We start from the raw sequence: 19,127 nt of genomic DNA on the forward strand, positions 1-19,127 counted from the left end.
GCACACATAGTCTGAACAGACATTGCTATGAAAAATCTCTGATTGAAGGCACAGTGGGTGCTATTGCACCTAGAGTGGAGCACCTGTAGGTACACTACTTGAAGAAGAACCCCTACATTCCACAGCAAAGTTAATTCATTGAATCTCCATGAAATATCCTTCATTCCCATCCCTCATGCTTCAAACACACATTACTATGGCAGTTAAAATATTCATTGATGTACAATTCATCAGTGATTATTTTCAGCAATAATTCTTAATAATTATGGATTTTTTTCACTATTCCCCACAGCCCAGCTCTATGAGCTTCAGCAGTTGTCTGAACAGCCTAGCACAGAATCTCCTTCCCCTGCTCCACGTGTGTTTGGGAAGGAGGGAACTAGTAGTCAGCTTCAGTGGCTCATCTCAGCTATCAAGGTGTTGTCTGATGCTATATTCGCTAGACCAGGGGTTCTCAACCTTTTTCTTGCTGAGGTCCCCTTCAACAAACTATAAAAATGCCAGGGGCGGACGGCGGGGAGAGCGCGGGGCTCCAGGGACCCTTGGGCATAGGCATAGTTTTACTTCTATTGGGGTTGGGGGAGGGCAAGGGCTGGTGGGGCTCGAGCCAACTCCGCTTGAGTTAAATGCTGGGGCTTGGGGGAAACCGGGTTTTAGCCGTGGGGCTCCACGGCCCCCCTGAAAGGGCTCATGGATGCCCAGGGGGCTGCAGACCCCCGGTTGAGAACCGCTGCTCTAGATAGCCCAGATGGCCATCACACACTTCTGGCTCTCTCCCTCTCTCACTGAAAGCTGGACTTGAGCTCTGGCTCCCTGACCTCCCTACCCGCCTGATTCTATAGAACAGTGAAGGAAGCACTGTAATCCAGTTAATTCCCCATTGTTGGAAAGGGTGCAGGACAAGAGGCAGCTGAAGGCAGGTCAGGTCAGGTCAGCTAGGAAGCAAAATGCTGAAATAATAATAAATAATGAATTCAGCTGCAGAATCATGGAGTTCACAAGCCCCGAGTGAGATGAAAAGGGCAGCTCACACCACTCAGAACTACTGTTCTAGGTTCCTTGCAGACTCAGATGGGCATCAATTACATTCAGTTCATGTTTCCAAGATTATCTTTGCAACTATGAGGGCCAGAAACTTTCATTTAAAAAAAAAAAAAATGTAAGCTGAAATCCTGGAGTACAATTTTGTAGCAAGTTGCACAATCATGGAATACACAGGGCCCTGGCTGAGATGCTACATCCTTCTATGTACTTCTACTTAGGTTCCAATTAAACTACTGTTGAAGTCAATGGGAGTCTTTCAACTGACTTTAATTGTAGCTGGATAAAATTCTAATGCAGGGGTTCCCAAACTTTTTGCCAGCATGACCCCATTTTAATGAAGTATTTCCTGCCAGGACCCCAGACAACATGGAGGATGCCATTTTGCTCTACAAAATGGCATCCTCTGCATAGCGTGACCTCACACATCTGGTGTGTGCAAAATCACGCCGCATGGAGGATGCCATTTTGTAGAGCAAATTGGTGTCCTCCACACAGCGTGACCTTGTATGTATGGTGCACGTGAAGTCACACTGTACAGCGCATGCCATTTTGTAGAACAAAATAGTGTCCTCTACGCACCGTGACCTTGCATGCAATGTAGGTGTGAGGACATGCTCTGTGGAGCAAAATGGCATAATCTGCACACTCGGGATTGCTGCAACACCATCTGCTGATGGTGCGACCACATTTGGGGTCACAACCCACAGTTTGGGAACCGCTGCCCTAGGGGCTTGGAGCACCCTCTGAGAAACCTTGGTGTTGGATGCCACAGAACCAGCCAGAAAAACTTTTTGCTGACATTTCTTTGTTCACCAAGCAAAGTGAGGCCCTACATTAAACTGGATGGCATTTTTGTTTGTCTGTAATGCAATAGCTTTTGAATACTGCATTCAATCAATTCCAAAATTTCAAGTAACGTTCTAGGCATGAGTGAGTAGAATTCCATTGATTTTGATGAAATCAAAACTAGAAGGAAATGGGGGACAAATGGTTAGAAGACCTCTCAGCTTCAACCAGGTCTGTTATTGTCTACAGATTAAAGAACTAGTTCATAGCAGCCATTAACAACCTCAAACATAACAATGCCCCCATCTCAGCTCTGCTCACTGTCTGAGTTTAAAATGTCAACACCCTGAATGACTTATCTCCCATAGAGAAAGAAAAGGAGAAATAATATTATGTGGTGGATGGTGTGTGTGTGTGTGGGTGGGTGGGTGGGGGCACACAGAGCCCCTAGCACGGAGAGGGGGAGAAATGGAGGGGGCACAGAGTCCATGGTATGGGAAGGAGGGTGGCACACAGGGAGCTTGTGGAGGGACTGGATGAATCTAGAGAGCTGCTGGTGTATGCAGTGAGCTTGGCCTGCACTAGCTATGAAGTGTGCAACCCTCCTGTAACTACCCAACTGGGAAAGGAATCTAGAGGACAGTTAGAAGTTATATGCATGCGCGCGCGCACACACACACACACACACACACAGCATGTGGTGTACACTCTTCCCTCACGCCAGCCAATGATTCCACTGACTGCAGAGCACATATCCAAAAGCTATATGGCAATTGCTTCAAAGGCCTGTTGACCCTTGGAGTGGTTACCAATGCTATTATTACTCTTATCCTTGTGAATTACCTGTCCCAAGAAGAGATAGGGAAGCTTGATGGAATTTGTAACAAGTGACTTAAGGCCCAAACCAAAAAGAAGAGTAAAGCAATTTTTCAAAATCCCACTGGATTTGTGGTGGGATTGTGAAGAAGTTCACAGACTCATTCACCTGCATCATTGAGCCACTTTTCCAGAAGTGGCTTTAACTTGCACATGTTTTTAAAGCTGAGGTTCAAGGCTTCAAAGCGAGAGATGGTAGTTTGGCTGAAGTCATTTCCATAGAGTTTGCCCATAGCGAGCCCAACATCACCCTGCACAGAGAGAAAGATAGAGGGATTCATTAACATATGCCAATCCAGATGATGATAAAAAAGATTCAGTCTTTCCAAGTCTCACACTCTTTAATCTGAACTCTTTCCAGGATATCTCAGGTGTCTTTGGATAGGTCTCTACATTATCACGGAGCACCACATCCCACCAAATATTAATTCAAGCATTTACAGCAAACACTATAACTCCTGGGAGCAGAATTGAAGATGTACCTACTTAACCCCAAAAAAGAGAAATTCAAATAAAAGAATTGGGAAATACTAATTATTTCAAGGCAACAATTCAGTGTAACATCCTGGAGATGGTGAGAGGATCAGATCTGTCCATAAACCAAGGTGCTCATCTCAACTTTTACTGGATTTTATATTTTGAGGTTCAAACTGAGCCTCTCCAGCAGATCTGTTTCAGAAAAGTTAAACTGTTCTCAATAATGGTCAACTATTCCATCAACATCACATGTCTGTCCAAAGAGAAGTCAGGAAATTTGCAGCCAGCCAGACCATCATTACCACTACATCTGGAGTTATTACTTTTCCAAACACAGGGTTTTGACTCTGTATCAAGCATTCTGCTTGCACTAGCATTTATACATAAAAGGATCTTAAAGTGTTTTACGCACAGGGGTGGGCTCTTATCAAATTCAATTAAATAGTAGGGAGTCCCATCAGTAATTGGACTGGAGACCTCCAAAGAAAACCCAGTGTGGCCTGATGCCTCAGAAGAAGATGTCTCTATCCTTTTAGTAAGTAGTGAGTTACCCATCTTGCAGGTGGCTCAAGAGCACTATTCTTCAGCAGCTATCATTTTAAAGTTTCATTGGAAAATTTAATTCCTGTTTGTGGTCACTAAAAATCCTTTGGCAGTTTTTGCAAGGGCAAAGGTCCTGCCCATGGTATATACTTTAAACCACCTTAAAGAAAACAGCATGGTATAGGAGTAGTTAATATAGTTTAAATCTACAAAATTTAAAACCCGTTTTACAACAGAGCTGAAAAATCCTTAAAAAAAATAAATAAATAAAAAAATAAAAAATAAGAGATTGAGGGGGTTGGTTGGGTTGAACACACTGTAGTTTAAAAGTAGTTTAGTTGGATTGTGAACAGTGCTTACTGTATTCTCCTCTAAAGCTAGTCCCACAACCCAGCCTCATACCAACAAACCTAGGGAATGAAGAGTAGCTACTTCCAAGCCAGGGAAAAAGAACAGGCAGTCTGGTAAATTGCACAATGCATGTAAAGGGAAAAAAAAAAAGATACCAATGTGGATTTGAAACGTAGACTAAAACGACTGATGGTTCACCAAGCTACGTGGTCAGAAGAGGAAACCTGTATGAATTGTGAGATGCTACCTCATATGTCCCATAACTCTGTGTATTCCAAAGCCCATTAACTGGCTCCCACAGAGGCAATGTGGATGCTCTAGCAGTGTTTATGCAGCTGAAACCTTGCTATTTCAACCATTTTGGAGATGGCTCTGATCTGTGCTTAGATTGGACAGATTTATTAGGAGGTTTGTGACAGTCCCCTGAACAACTTCCAACTCTGCTATTTATGCTCTTCCTACCAATATTTGCCCTTTGGTTTAACTTAAATAAGGAATGGTTACCTACCTTGTACAGTATCTGGAGTTCTTTGAGATGTGCGTCCGTATGGGTGCTCCACTTCAGATGTGCACACATTTGTGCACTCTTTACTGGTGATTTTCATCAGCAGTGTCTGTGGGTCTGCACCTGTGCCCTAGATATCCTTATGCTATGGTACAAGGATATATGGGGGGTGGACCCACTGCCACTCCTGTTCCTTCTCAACCAAGGAAGTCCAATGAGAAGAGACTGAGACAGACAGGAAGTAGGGTGGGTAGTGAAGAATCCACAGGGGGGGACATCTTGAAGAACTCCAGTTACCGCACAAGGTAAGTAACCTCTCCTCCTTCTTTGAATAGAGTCCCTATGGGTACTCCACTTCAGGAGTTCCTTGAGCAGTACCTCAGTTATGGAGGAGGGTGCTGATGAGATAGAATGAGTACAGACTATAGAATGGCATCACTGAAAGCCACATCAGCTCTGGAAGCAGGCACGATAGCATACTGCTGGGAAAACGTGCACTGGAGATCAGAGGACTGCGCTGCAAATGTGAGAAATGCTTTTCTCACATTTGCAGAGCATGCTTTTCGGTAGGGCCACAGAAGCAGACTCAGCCTTGGTGAAACAGGCAAACACTCTAGAAGAGGGACAGGTTCCTGAAGCATTATAACAGGTCAAGTTACATCCCAAAACGTATTTGGACAGTCTTTGCGTAGAGATAGGATGCCTCTTCATTCATTCTGTGATCAAGATTAGCTTAAAGGGTTTAGTCTGGTTGAGGTAGAAGGCGAGAGTTTTTCCTACACTGAGTATGGAGGCTTGCTTCTTCTCTTGACGAGTGAGACTTGGGATAAAACACCAGTAGGTGAATTTCCTGATTAATGTGGAACTGTGAGTAAAGATTGAAAACCTTTTGGGGAGGGGGAAGTGAAAGACTGCATGGCAGCCAGGTGAACCTTAATCAAGCTCAGCAATAAATGAGTGTTTTTTAAATTTGGAATGTAATCGAGAATGTGGGTCAGGCAGGACTGGAGAGGAGCCTGGAAGCATTTCCACTTCTGCAGACAAGTCTTCTTTGTTGTGGGTTTTCTACTATTAAGCAGTACTGTTTGTACACATCTGGGGAGCAGTCCTGTTCTATACGAGAGCACCATTTAGAAGCCAGGTCTTGAGGTGCATGATGAAGCATGACTCCTACATGAGGAGATTCGCTGTCCAGGAAGGCAGAGAGAGGTGGTTGCCAAGACACGTAAACCAACTCTGAGAACCACATCTATCACAATCACAATGGTGCTATAAGAATGGCTACTAATGTTTCCTGTTTCAATCTGTTTAGGATCTTGAGAAGTAAAGATGTTGGGGGATAAGTGTATAGCAATACATGAGGCAAAAGGATGACTAGGGCATCTCTCGTTGAGTTGCGTCTGTGCCCTCCCCTTGAAGAGAAACATCTGCACTTTGCACTGGATGATATCATGGAGAGATCTATCTCCGGATGACCCATGGTAAGACATATCCTTTTGAATACCTCATTATTCAGCTCCCACTTGTGGTTGATGTGGATATGGCTACGGAGAGAGTCCACCATTGTGTTCTGCAGTTCTGGTAGATAAACCGCTAAGATCTACATGCACTGTGATATGCACCAGTTCCATAGTCTTATGGATATGGCACATAATGACTGGGATCTTGCTTCTCCCTGTTGACTGATATAGTACCTTGCTGCTCTGTTCAGTATTATTTGTATTGTGTAGCCCCTGATGTGGAGTAGGAAGATCTGGCAACATAGTGAACCGCTCTGAGCTCTAGTATGTTGATATGAAGGATTGGCTCCTGAGAGGTCCATATGCCCATAGTTGCTAAGTTCTAAAAGCGTGGGCCTCAACTTATCAGAGAGGCGTCCATTTGTGATGATCGCTGTGGGCAGAGGCTGCAAGAACAGAACTCTCACACATACTTTTTGTGGCTCCTTCCATCAGTTTAAATAGAACCAAGAACCCTTGAAGGTATGGACACCTGCTTGGATAGACTATGCTTGTTGGGAGATTGTAGACAGTTCTCAGCCACACTTGAAGACATCGGGAGTGTAATCTTGCTAAGGCTATCACAAAGTACAGGATACCAGAGGGCTCAGAAGTTGTAGGCAAGTAGTTGCTGTGGTTTGAAGGCTGGACTTTGGGGGCAAACTTATCTGTGTGCAAGTATGCTCTGACAGTGGATGAGTCCAGAGTGGCCCCAATGAAGTCAATGCATTCAGTGGGTGAGTGACGATTTTTCCACATTGAGGCGGAGGCCCAGGGAGTGAACTGAAATAGGAGCTTGCTGGTTGCTTTCTGTATCTCAAGAAATGAATGACCTTTTTAGGAGCCAATTGTTTATGTAGGAAAAGAAGATTATTCCCATCTGGAGAAGATGGGCTGCATCTGTTGAGAGAACTTTGCTAAAGATCCTTAGGGCAGTGGAGAGGCTGAAGGACATGACGCAATACTAGTAGTGGTCCCTGCCCATCACGAAATGTAGGAAAAACCTCTGCAAGGGGCCCATGGCTATGTGAAAATAAGCATCGTGAAGACTGAAGAAGAAACCAATCTCCCAGATCCAGGGAGGGAATTGTCCCTGCTAGGGTTACCGTTCTGAACAACTGTGCATAGATGAAGGTGTTCAAAGTCCCAAAGTCCAGAACTGGTCTACATCCCATTCTTATTCGGAACGAGGAAGTATCAGTTATACAACCATTTCATGATAAAGTCCAGTGGAACAGGTTCTATCACCCCTATTGTTAGGAGGGACTGGATCTCCTGCCTCAAGAGACACTCGTCAGAAGGGCCCTGAAGAGGGATGGGGAAGGATGGGGCAAGCGGGAAGGAGATGAACTGAATGGAAAAATGTACAGAAATCACCTCCAAGGTCCATCTGTCTGAGGCGATGAGCTCCCAGGAAGGTAGAAAATTGGAAAGATGCCCCTCATAGTGTTGGAGGGGAGATAGACGCAGTGTAGGATCTGGAGCAAGAGACAGTTCATGACACTAGACCAATAGGTCAAAATAGTTGTTTTGAGGATGTTGCCCACTGGCAAGTCATTGTAGAGGTTGCCCTCTTTCTTAGTGACTCTAGGCTTATTTTTGCCAGGTTGAACTGGTTTCATGAGCTGGTAGTGGACTGGGCGAGAGAGCTGAGCCATCTGTGATACACCACATTTTTTCTTTGTTGCAGGTGTATAAATGCCCAGAGATCATAGTGTCACCTAGGAGTCTCTAAGTGAATGAAGAGACTCGTTTGTGGCATGACTGAACAACTTGGGCTCCTTGAAGGGGTGGTATTTTTGTACCTCCCTGGGGAGACTGGAGGACTACAGTCAGGAAGCTCAGTGCAGGACTACTGCTATAGTTATGGAACGTGCAGCTGTATTGGTGGCATCAAATGAGGCTTAGAGAGAAGCCTTGGTGATTGTCTGGCCTGTTATGAGGGCTTGGAATTGTTCCCTCTGGTCCTTTAGCAGGTGTTCAATAAAAAAAGAAACCTTGGAATAGTTTGCAAAAATCGCATTTTGCCATCAGGTCTTGATAATTGGCTACTCTGAACTGCAAAAAGGCACAGGATTAGCTTTTGCAGCCCAATGGTCTAGCTGTTTTAGCTCCTTCTCAGATGGAATCAAATGGGATCGATGTTGTCTATTTCATTTGTTGACAGGACAAAGGGGGCCAGTCATGAGAAAACCCCTAGTTACCACCTGAGATGGCTGCTGGAACTAACAAGGACAGTACCTAGGGAAAGGATTGGACCAGACTAGGAAGGAGTTTAGTCTGTGAAAGAAGCTTATTGGAACACCTCTGAGGGTGAGATATTATTTGTAATCAGTTTCTTAATGTATTAGGTTTAGACTTGCGTGTTTTTGCTTTATTTTGCTTGGTAACTTACTTTGTTCTGTCTGTTATTACTTGGAACCACTTAAATCCTACTTTTTATAACTTAATAAAATCACTTTTGTTTATTAGTAAACCCAGAGTATGTGATTAAGACCTGGGGGAGCAAACAGCTTTTCATATCTCTCTATCAGTGTTATAGAGGGCAGATAATTTATGAGTTTACCCTGTATAAGCTTTATACACAGTAAAACAGATTTATTTGAGGTTTGGATGCCACTGGGAGCTGGATGTCTGGGTGCTGGAGTCAGGTAACCTGCAGAGTTGTTTTCACTTAAAGCCTGCAGCCTTGGGGACGTGGCCCAGACCATGCGTCTGTGTTGCAGCAGGCTAGCGTGTCTGGCTCAACAAGACAGGATTCTGGAGTCCCAAGCTGGCAAGGAAAACGGGCTCAGAGGTAATTTCAGCACATCAGGTGACAGTCCCAAGGGGGTCTCTGTGACCGAACCCATCATAGTGGTGTTTCTTCTTCCCCTGCTGTCACTAGCTCTTCTACAAGTTGTTCCTGTGGAGCAGGGTCCAAGGATGGTGGTGGTGGTTTTTGGTGCGTCCTCTTATGAAACGGAACATTGTAGGAGTTAGTCGCCATAAGAGACCGATGAGCTCCAATAAGACCACTGAGATAGGTCATAAGAGAAGGGGCAGTACCCAGGGTTCTCCTTGCCAGGTTTGCCAGCTGTATGTCCTGCAGGGGGTTTCTTGCTCAGGGTGCATCTCAAGGGAGGGAGGCTTATTGGGGAAAAACTGATTTCAAGGCCCTAAAATAAAAGGCGCCCCTCAAAAATGCAACAGGTAAAATTACTAGCAAGGCTTTTTAATAATTTACAAGCATGATGCTAGAACTCTTGAGCAAAAAAATCCCCTAAAAACCGATGTTTGAAGATGACAAGAAATGCTGACAGAAGTCATTGTGTTCCCTCATAACTTACCCATTGAAATAAAAAAATAAAGGTTAACGAATCATGTAGAATGGCATGCTTGATACACATATGCTGATTTATGATACTGAAATATTAAGATGAAGAATGGTTGAACGGTAAAAATAGGTTGAATAGGTTGAGTTTGGATATGATAATATTTGTGCCAAGGTCTTGGCCTAGCTTTTGCCTGTGTGAGTGTTGCCTCTCTTTCTATTATATAGATTTGTTTAGATAATACTTCTTGCTGATTGGACAAAGGTGATGTTTTGTTAGTGTGCTGGAGGAAGTTAAATAGCGTAATAGAGTGGTTTTCAACCTGTGGTCCGCAGACTCCTGGGGGTCCGCAGACTATGTCTAAGATTTTCAAAGGGGTCTGCACCTCCACTTGACATTTTTTAAGGGGTCCGCAAATGAAAAAAGGTTGAAAAGCACTGGTATAATAAATACACAAAATGCAATGCTAAAAGTCCCTATTACTGGGACAAACAAGAGCAAGGTGATATGAGGACATAATGACATAAAAATAGTATAAACAGCGAAAGTTGTGTAAAAAGCTTTCACATGCATATTGTATGGATTATGCAAGATACAATGCTTAATGTTGATTGGGGGAAAGCTGATGAATACATAATATGAAAAGGTATAAAAAACCAAGTGAATAAGGGCCCAAGTCCAGATTGCCAGTTCAGAAACTAAAGGAATGAGACTGAAGGACTGGACCGGAGAACAGGGACTGACCATGAAGTGCAGGAGAGCTTCCTAGTACCCCAGAACTTGGTAACTTGGGTCCCTACCTGTTCTGTCTTATCTGTTTGTTGTCTGGCATAAATATATGTTGAGAAACTGTCAGAATTATTGTCACTTATAATTTATAAATAAAGATGAAAATTAATTAAGCCTAAGTCGGGTGTACTCGGGATGCTGTTACTCACTTCTTACAGGCTGGACCAGGAAAGTAGAGGAGCATTGTATGGCCACCTCAAAATCAGATGAGATGTCATCCCTGTGTCCATCAGAGGGGCAAGTGGTGTTGGTACCAGGGACGCCGGAACCTACATAGAAGTAGAGGGCCCCACTGGCGTCGGGACAGTGGCCCAGCCCCCATTCTTCCTCTTCTCCTGGAGCCCTGTCCCCTGCTCCTCCTCCTCCCCTTGAGGCCCCAACCCCGGCCAAGCCGGAAGCCAGAGCTGGGACGTGGTAAGAGCTGCCCCGGGAGCCAGTACTGCTGTGGGGAGCCCTGGACCCTCCATTTGCCCTTGACGGGGAGCTGGGGTGCGCTGCCCAAGGCACAAGGAGGGTCCAGGGCTCCCCACAGCAGCTTGGGTTCTCTGGATGGCTTTTACCATGGTATGGCTCTGGCTTATGGCCTGGCCGGGGGGTGGGGCCTCAGGGGGAGGAGGACCCATGGTGGTGGTGGTGGGGGGCCGCTAAAGCCCACCTCAGCCCCCTACCGGGAAGAGACTGGGGATCACTTTATCAGCTCTCCTGCTGTGAAGCATAGCCCCCTGCCACCGCCACTCCACGCCTGCCCATGTTAAAAAATGGGCAGGCATGGCCCTTCCACTTTTAAAAGTAGGGGGGCTATAGTAGTCCCCCTGGAGTCCCCTCCCAACCCCGGTATAGGCACCTGTGGCTGGGTACAAGGGATCAAGTGGGCACTGCAGACCAGAGAGGATCTTGTAACTGCATCAGTACCAGAAGTAGAACCTTGGTTGGCTGGTGAGACAGTACTGGAGGATATGTCTGTACCAGCCAGAAACTCTTCTCAGTATGCTCCATGGGTTTGTGTGGAACCAGTGACCACGTCAGTACTGAGGATGAGTCACCATTATAGATAGTAGGGTAGGTCAATTCCAGGAGGTAAGTTGGTACTAGCAGAGAGTATCTCTTAGTAACTCTGAGCAATGACGACTCAGGTTCTTCTAGGATCCAAAGATCCTTGTGGAAAAGGAGCCTGGACGGTACCGGAGACTCCAAGTAAGGACCGTCAGGTGGCACTGGCACTGGGTGGCACTGGAAATGGTACTGAAGTGCTATCTGTGCACTCTTCTCTGCTGGCTGTGGAAGGTAGTATCAATGAAGATTTCAGCTTAACTTTAAAGTCATTGTGTTTCAGAGGTGCTGGGTCCAGTGCCAACTCTGGTGTTTACAACATGGCTTCTCAGTACGTGGTGTGGTTTTCCTAGCCAGTACCAGGGTCTTGGTACCAGAGGAGACAGGGGCCTCAGAAGAACCCTTGTTTGGATGCAAGGTCTCCTGAGAGCTGAATCAACAGGGTGAATTTTTCCTTCTTTGACCCCATTTTGGGGAACAGAATCTCTTGGTTTTTTATGATCTGAGCAGTTCTGAGGGGTCCCCAAGATGTTTGTTTACTGCAGGAGCGGTGATGGTCGCCGGGGCTCTTTGAGTAACTGAATCCAATATATAGCAGGGGGAAAGGCAGTCTGACTCAGACCCTGCAGGTCCCAGGCAGGGGAGTTTTAGCCTGTCGTCCCTCAATTTTTAGGTCTACTTTTAAATCTTGAGCAGATACATTTGGAGGGGATGAGAGTCTCTCCAAGGCAGCGGAGGCAGAAGCATCTGTTGCTGCAGGGAAAAAGACCTATGGCATGCGTGGCAGGGCTTGAAGCCCAGGATCATGGACATAACCTGTTACTCAAGACCATGAATTGAGGCCTAAGAAAAAACAAACGAGAATGGAAGGAGCACTCCCCCAAATACAAACTGTGCTAATACCAGAAAAACAAACAAAATAAACTACTAACAGAGTAAGAAAAAATAAGCAAGAGAAATAGCAAACAGCTTGGCAAGCTAACAGATTCTACAACATTCTCTCAAGCTGCAGGCACTTGAGAAGGACCTGCAGTGGTGGTGACTCTGCTCCCCCAAATATCCCCATACCGGAGCAGAGGGATATCTAGGGCACAGACAATCTCCAATCACGAGTGCACGTGTAAGTGCACATTCTGAAGTGGAGCACACATGGGGATACTACCTGAAGAAGTAGTTATTCATTTCTTTGTGAACAATTTCCCCCAAAGCTGGTATCATTTCAGTGATAGGTGAAAGCATTACTGTATGGGAATTAGCAAAGAGTCACCCACCTCTGAAGTAGAGGATAAAGATACTTTGCAATAAACAAGTTTGATCCACTTCATAGAACGACTGAATCCTCTTACAGACCAATGGAAACAAATATGGAGCACAATATGAGCAGTTACACTTCATTAAAATAGCGTCATTCGTGCCAGAAGAGAGGTGACAAGAGATAATATTCCAATCCGTTTGTATTACATCACAAGATATTATAACATGTCAAATCATAAGTTTCCATAATAGGAACACATCTAAACTAGTCAGTGTGGATGTAGGTATTGTCTGTATTTCCAGGATTATCAGCTATCTCAGATGGAATACTTTGCTTGGATTTAAATGCATCAAACATGCAGCTATTTTTAAAAGAAATTGAATTATATAAAACCCCTAAATTAATCTGTTTTGGACACTTACTTTAAAATGATAAAGAACTATCGCAAGTCAAAACCAGTTTATTATATTACCCCAAAATGGAATGTAATAGGAAATTAATGTACAATGCAAACTAGATCCTTGTAATCATTTTTGAAAAGAACAAAAGTAAATCCGATGAGTTTGAAAATAACCTACTATGTCATTGGCAATGAATTTTTCTGTTATCCTTTGGCATGCAATCTAATTATGTGACTATAGGAAACCTTAGTAATAAAATCCTTAATTACTACACAATTATGTAATTAGGTAATAGTTATCATTAAACACTGCCTAAATTATGTACATATTTACTCAAAGAATAAGAATGGATCAATCAAGTAAATACTATGCCATTTAGAACAGGTTTTTTTTGTTTTGTTTGTTTTTATTTAAACAAAGGGAAATTTAATACAAAGAGCTGCCTTTGTATTATACTGGAATTGTGATACTAAGCTCAAAAGCCAGGGCTGATCTAGAATCCTTGAGTTATTGTATCTGCTTTTTCCTCCACAGTACAAATTCAGGACAGTGTCAGTAAGGAGAGTTAACCCTTAACTTAAAAATCCTGGTTTCTTCTGCATAATCATTTCACAATGACACAGCAAGGCAGGCTAATTGTCACAATTGTGGGATGAGCACAAACTAGAAATCCTCGGTCAAGCAACAGAAGCTACTCTATTCAATATAGGTTCTTATACCATGCTTATCACCATAATATCTGAGTAACTCCTTCACCTCATGAGGGAGAGACTGAAGTATGCTCATGCCAACAAAACACTCTTCATCTTACGAAAAACAACCTGTTCTTGTGCGGTAATGAAAATTCTGGCAGGAACTTGTATTATGAACCCAGATTTTTCAGGCATTTAGAATGTTGTCGGAAAAATAAATCTGACCTTAGACATATGCTTTCAGCTACAGCTGGTTCACTTATTCTGAATTCACAAAAAATTGGATTGGCTGATTTGAATTCAGACTTCTGATTTTTGTTTGCTCCTTCCTCTAGCAAAACATGCTAATGTTTAACAGCATGCTACCAGACTTGTTGATAGGGACAGAGGATTTTAATTTTTAAGGGGAAAAAACATTTAATTTTGATATTTTCAAGAAGGAACTCCTGGATCCAAGCACAGTGTCACTTAGCAACAAGAAAATAGAACATATAATCATACTTTGCACTACTAATAGCACCTTTCATCCAAACATATTCAACATATTCAAAATTACTTTCTTCAGCCTCACCCTGATGGGTTCTTGTGTTCTGACTCCACCCACCTAATGGATTTCACCATCAGGCTTTAGGTAAGCAGACAAGTGAACCTTTGCTCTGATGAGCCCTATAAGGTGGAAGTTGCTTTCCCTTAATTTTGCTTTATCCTCACTTAAACACTGCTAAATACTTAATGGCAAAAGTGGGTTTTGTTTTGTTTTTTAAGGTGGGTTTTTAAGAACTCAGGAGTCCGGGCACCTACTTCTTTGCTCTAACCCTAAAACAGTTCCTTCCTTATCATCAATTGTTTACATATGAACTTGGTGAAAGAAAGATGATTGATAAGCTTGTCTTCAGAGTATTCAATGTGGACACTATTCCAGAGTGGTGATCAAACCTCATATGCTTTCTTCAAGTTTATTATTTTCTTATTCAACTTGTCTTTTCAAAACTTGTTTCTGAATCATCTTTTAAGATTTCTCCTCTGCCATTTGAGTTCTCATTTGCGGATCCTTGCAAGCCTTAAACCTCAAATACAGAATCACTAATATTTAATAGGAAAATTAGTTCAAATGATAAAATTATTTAAAAACATTTAAAGCAGCTTTAAACACTTAGAACGGTGCAGTGTGCTATATGACTTTAGAGGTTGCATTTCTGAGGGCAGCTTTTAAAGTGTTTTGACCTATTCTTTTTAAATCTTCTAGGCCGAACAGCGCACATTCAATGACAGCCTGAGCTGGTAAATGCATGCACCTGCTGGGAAAATGGCTACCTTTTGAAACCAACAAGGGAGCAAGTAAGATGTGTATGGCCTTTTCTGTTCTTTCCTAGAACCCTCATACAGAAGGGAAAGACAAGAACTTAATTCTATTTAAGAAGGCACTGCTAAGAGGGGGTGCTATTGTCCCCTCTCTTCAGATCTGAAAACTGATTTAACCCTATACTGGGAGGTATAGTGTTACTCAATTTTACCTGAGTGAATCCAAGTTTGATCCGTCTTTGTTTGAAAGTCTTGGCAAACTGCTCAAGCTCCTCAAGGTCACTGGGCTCCTCCAAGCTGGGAGTGTCAATTCGCTTTGGTGTTGATTGGCTCTGTGGAAGTGGCTGAATGGGGGTTGCTGCTATTGTGCGTGTTGGGGTTGCTGGCTGTTGAGGGCAGGAGACAGGAAGAGGAAAAAAACAAACGAAAAGATTTTTTTTTAAACACGAAATAGTGGAAATAAATCTCACTCGGGAGTCCAGATTCCCACAGGAGACAGGTTAGATACTAATATATCTACCATTTCTAATAAATCCCAAAGTGCTCTCAAATTTATTGACATTGGTCAAATAAAGGCCATCACAATCCACTGTACTGTATTAGTATACAATCTTTCAAGAAGGACTCTGTCAAAACCAGCCAAGGAAAAACAAAAGATACACTGTACCGGTTTACCAATGCCTTCTACCTGCTCCAAGAACAGTTCAACATTACTCTTAATACATTTCAATACTTTTGGAGAGTTTGGCATTCATCCCCTTTAATTATTTTAAAATTCAATTTACTGTGGGTGCAGTATCAAGTTGACAGCTCTACAGACTCAAGTCCTCTATTTATCCTCAGAACAAGCTCAGCAAAGGCAGCAGCAGCACAAATATCCCTAACATTTCCCCTTGTGAATGTGACACAACCTTGACCAGGAGGAACCACTTTGGGGAGGGGGTTGGGGAGGGGAGAAGTTTGTTCTCCTTGGCACCTCTGCTGAGGCTGCTCACAAGAAGAGTATTTATAATGGTGACATTATATGGCAATAATTCCTCTTAAAAAATAAATAAAACAACTCGCAGAAAGGAATTTCTTTTAGGTCTCTGATTTTCCCAGCATAACCAGATAGTTTCCTAGGAAACTACTGAAAAGTTTGCTATTCCTGACAATTAGGCTATAAAGATCATTTCCCAATATAAAAGTAGGAATACAGGGCTTCAGTAAGAGCCTGATATATGTCTGTGCGCTATGGAAACCACACTCAGGCTAGGTTTCACACAATCAAAATATATTAAGAGAACATCAGGGTTGCACAGTTAAGGTTTTGCACACAATCTGAATGTTGGAATTTCCTGAAGTTTGGGTGCTTTACTCCACCTCCTTCGGTGTATGCTTTGTTAAAATGCAGAGCTGAATCCTCTTCTTTGGCCAAATTCTGTTCAGTGCAGCTGAGGGGCTTGGGCAAAGATGGTTTTATGCCATTTTATGCCCTCGGCCCAATTCTGATGCTGTTTATGCCCCCAGTGCAACACAGAGAAGCCTCAATATCGCTCTAAATTGCGTTGGTTGGTAATAGCCCCCAAATGGCCATTCCATAGCGCTTCAGTGCTACAGCCATATCTCCTACAAAGCTGAACCTCCAACTGGCTCACTAAGGTGGCTTTCTACTTGGGTTAGCGCTAGTGATATTCTGCAATGCAGAACAGGTGGTTCGGGGGGGGAGAGGGGAGGAGAGAGGATTTAGCCCACTGTCTTTAATTACACAATCACGTATTATTGCTCAGATAATATACAATCTTTTCAAGAAGTGTAGATACATATGTCGCACACTTTCCCCCCCCCCCCCAGTATTTTAAACTTACTTAAGCTATATTGGACTATACAAACATGTCTGACTTCAATTTTTATTGAAGTTCTTTTTTTCCCTATGTTACATATTAGAGCAAATCTTTGTTAGGGACACGTGAAGCTCCCCAAGCTGTGAACTAGAATAGCTAATTTCCACTATTCTGCATTGTATATAGAAAATGTAGTAAGCAATACAAGTACAGTTACTATGTACTTTTCATATATGGGACTTTCACAGACTGTAACAGACGCAATAGTATGTGCTACAAAATACTACCTGCGTTAAAAGAAAAACATGTGATAGTTATTCTGTTATTTCAGAAATAATATGTGATCATATAATTAGAGACTATTGTAACGCACAAACACAAGCAAGCAGAGTTAAAGCTGCAGGCACTTTAACATTACTTTTCCAGAGTTTTGAAAGCTTAACCGTAGAGCTTGAATAGGCTATTAAAACAATTTTTTAAATGTTTTTCTTCTTTTTTTTTTTTTTAAAGAAATAAATAATGGAAAAACAGCTAAAAATTAGCTTTACTCTTCTGCTGACTTGCAAAAGATTGGCAACAATATAGAATTCTTCAGCTAGAAAACAGACCACTTTGCCCCAGGATCTTTGGAAAACTTCCAGGAGAAACCCTCTCTTGCACACTTTAGGAAGCCCTCAGCCCTTTTCCTGCAAGTTTTAGGAACTCTGAGAACCTTATAAAGAAGTGGAGGAATTGATGCTAATGTTCCTATGGACATGTTGCCTTAAACCCCACACATCTGCCAAGTAAGCAGCTAAATTAACTGCACACTCCTGAATAGTATAGCCTCTTTTAGCTGTGTAAAGTATATGCAAAAATTATTCTAACTATAGAACATGAAGTCTTCAGTCTTATAATTTAGTCAAATCAAAAATATTTTTCACTAGAACAGTTCAAGGCACTTTTACTCAATGAGGGCTATTTCCATGCCAAATATCAATATATAGCCCTTAGGTTTTAAATCTATTAAAAACAAGGTTGCAAAAATGTTTAATATAATGGGAAAAGGGTATTGTTCCACCACTCTACTTGTACTCAAAATTGACTCAACCATTTTTCTTCAAACTACTAAAAACTTCCACCTTTAGGAAAAGGCCAAGCATGGAAAATTTCAGTCCAAAGAGTAAAAGTTTTGGTAAATTATGAGTGAATGAAAACAGGGAAATCTGAAGGGAAACTATTCTGCAGCCTTAATATGAAGATAACTATCACTGCAGCTGGCACTTCTGTTGTATTGTAGTCATCTAGAAAAGTTAGAAGACTAAGTAGCTTAAATTCCATTCTTAAAACAAATATATATGTGCCCCTCTTGCACATTAGTTTGAGTCCCCCAAAGAACTGCTGAAAAGCTGCAGGAGGAAAACTGACCTGTGAGGTGAGGGTGATGCTTGGCTGAGACTGCAGGAGGTTGGCTTGGCTTTGCTGAGGTAGTTGCGTTAAGAGATTCTGCGCTTGCAGGAGACCTGAAAAGAGGTGGTTTGGCAAATAGTTTCAGAAACTTTAGAAGCAGACTGATATGAAACACTCTTAAAAAAAAAAAAAAAAAAATAGACGAGAGGCTGACATCTCCAGTGTCTTTAATTCTCAGTCCACAATTCCCCTGCATTCCTCTAAAGCATAGGGAAATTCAGCATTACTTTGGCTGTGATGCAGACACAGTAAGTGCTGACTGGGGCTGCGCTTATATTATATGTCGGAAGTGTTTCATCTAATGACAGTACTATCAGCTTAATGCCTGGGAGGTGTCACTTGGCCTTCCCTTTCTGGTTTGGTACTTAAACAGTTAGTAGACAGCTGAGGGTTGAAGAGCCAAGTAAAAATAAACTGAAGCCACTGATGAAGGTGATTAAATGTTACACTCTGCACAATACATTTCAGCTGTTGGAACATCCTTTTAGAATGAATGAAGAATGAAATAGCTTTAGCAGACTAAAGTAGTATAACACACACAAGAAACATATCCAATCACTTGCAAATACAAAACAGAGAAATAATTACTCCTTTCTAAAGAGTCAGTCTATCTCAAATGTTAGGCCTTGGCTACACTTGCAGATGTACAGCGCTGTGAGTTAAACCTGACTTCGTGCAGCTGAGTAGGGAAAGCGCTGCACTCTGTCCACACTGACAGCTGCCCAGCGCACTGTTGTGGCCACATTTGCGGCAATTGCAGCGCTATTGGGAGCGGTGCATTATGGGCAGCTATCCCACAGAGCACCTTTTCCCATTCTGGCGCCGTGGGTTGTGGGAAGGGGCCGTGGGTGCGGGGGATTCTGGGTCCTGTCCCAATGCCCCGTGATGCATCGCTTCGCATCCCAGAAATCTCTTTGTTTCCGTCCACCTTTGGCGCCATCTTTCAACGGTTCTGTGCAGCGCGATCTGTC

The 19,127-nt window shown here is 42.9% G+C and overlaps 1 protein-coding gene across 1 annotated transcript in view; it reads right to left on the reverse strand.

The window, feature by feature from the left end:
- Window positions 1-19,127, reverse strand: part of POU2F1 (POU class 2 homeobox 1) — a 102,755-nt gene that overhangs the window by 18,403 nt on the left and 65,225 nt on the right. Inside the window, exons 8-10 of the mRNA XM_065408319.1 lie at window positions 18,115-18,209; window positions 15,097-15,270; window positions 2,816-2,957 (exon numbers count right to left, since the gene is read on the reverse strand). Of these exons, the coding sequence (XP_065264391.1) occupies window positions 2,816-2,957; window positions 15,097-15,270; window positions 18,115-18,209 (411 nt within the window). The remainder of the gene's footprint in view (window positions 1-2,815; window positions 2,958-15,096; window positions 15,271-18,114; window positions 18,210-19,127) is intronic.

Source organism: Emys orbicularis, chromosome 1 (assembly GCF_028017835.1).
Source record: "Emys orbicularis isolate rEmyOrb1 chromosome 1, rEmyOrb1.hap1, whole genome shotgun sequence".
NCBI lineage: Eukaryota > Metazoa > Chordata > Testudines > Emydidae > Emys > Emys orbicularis.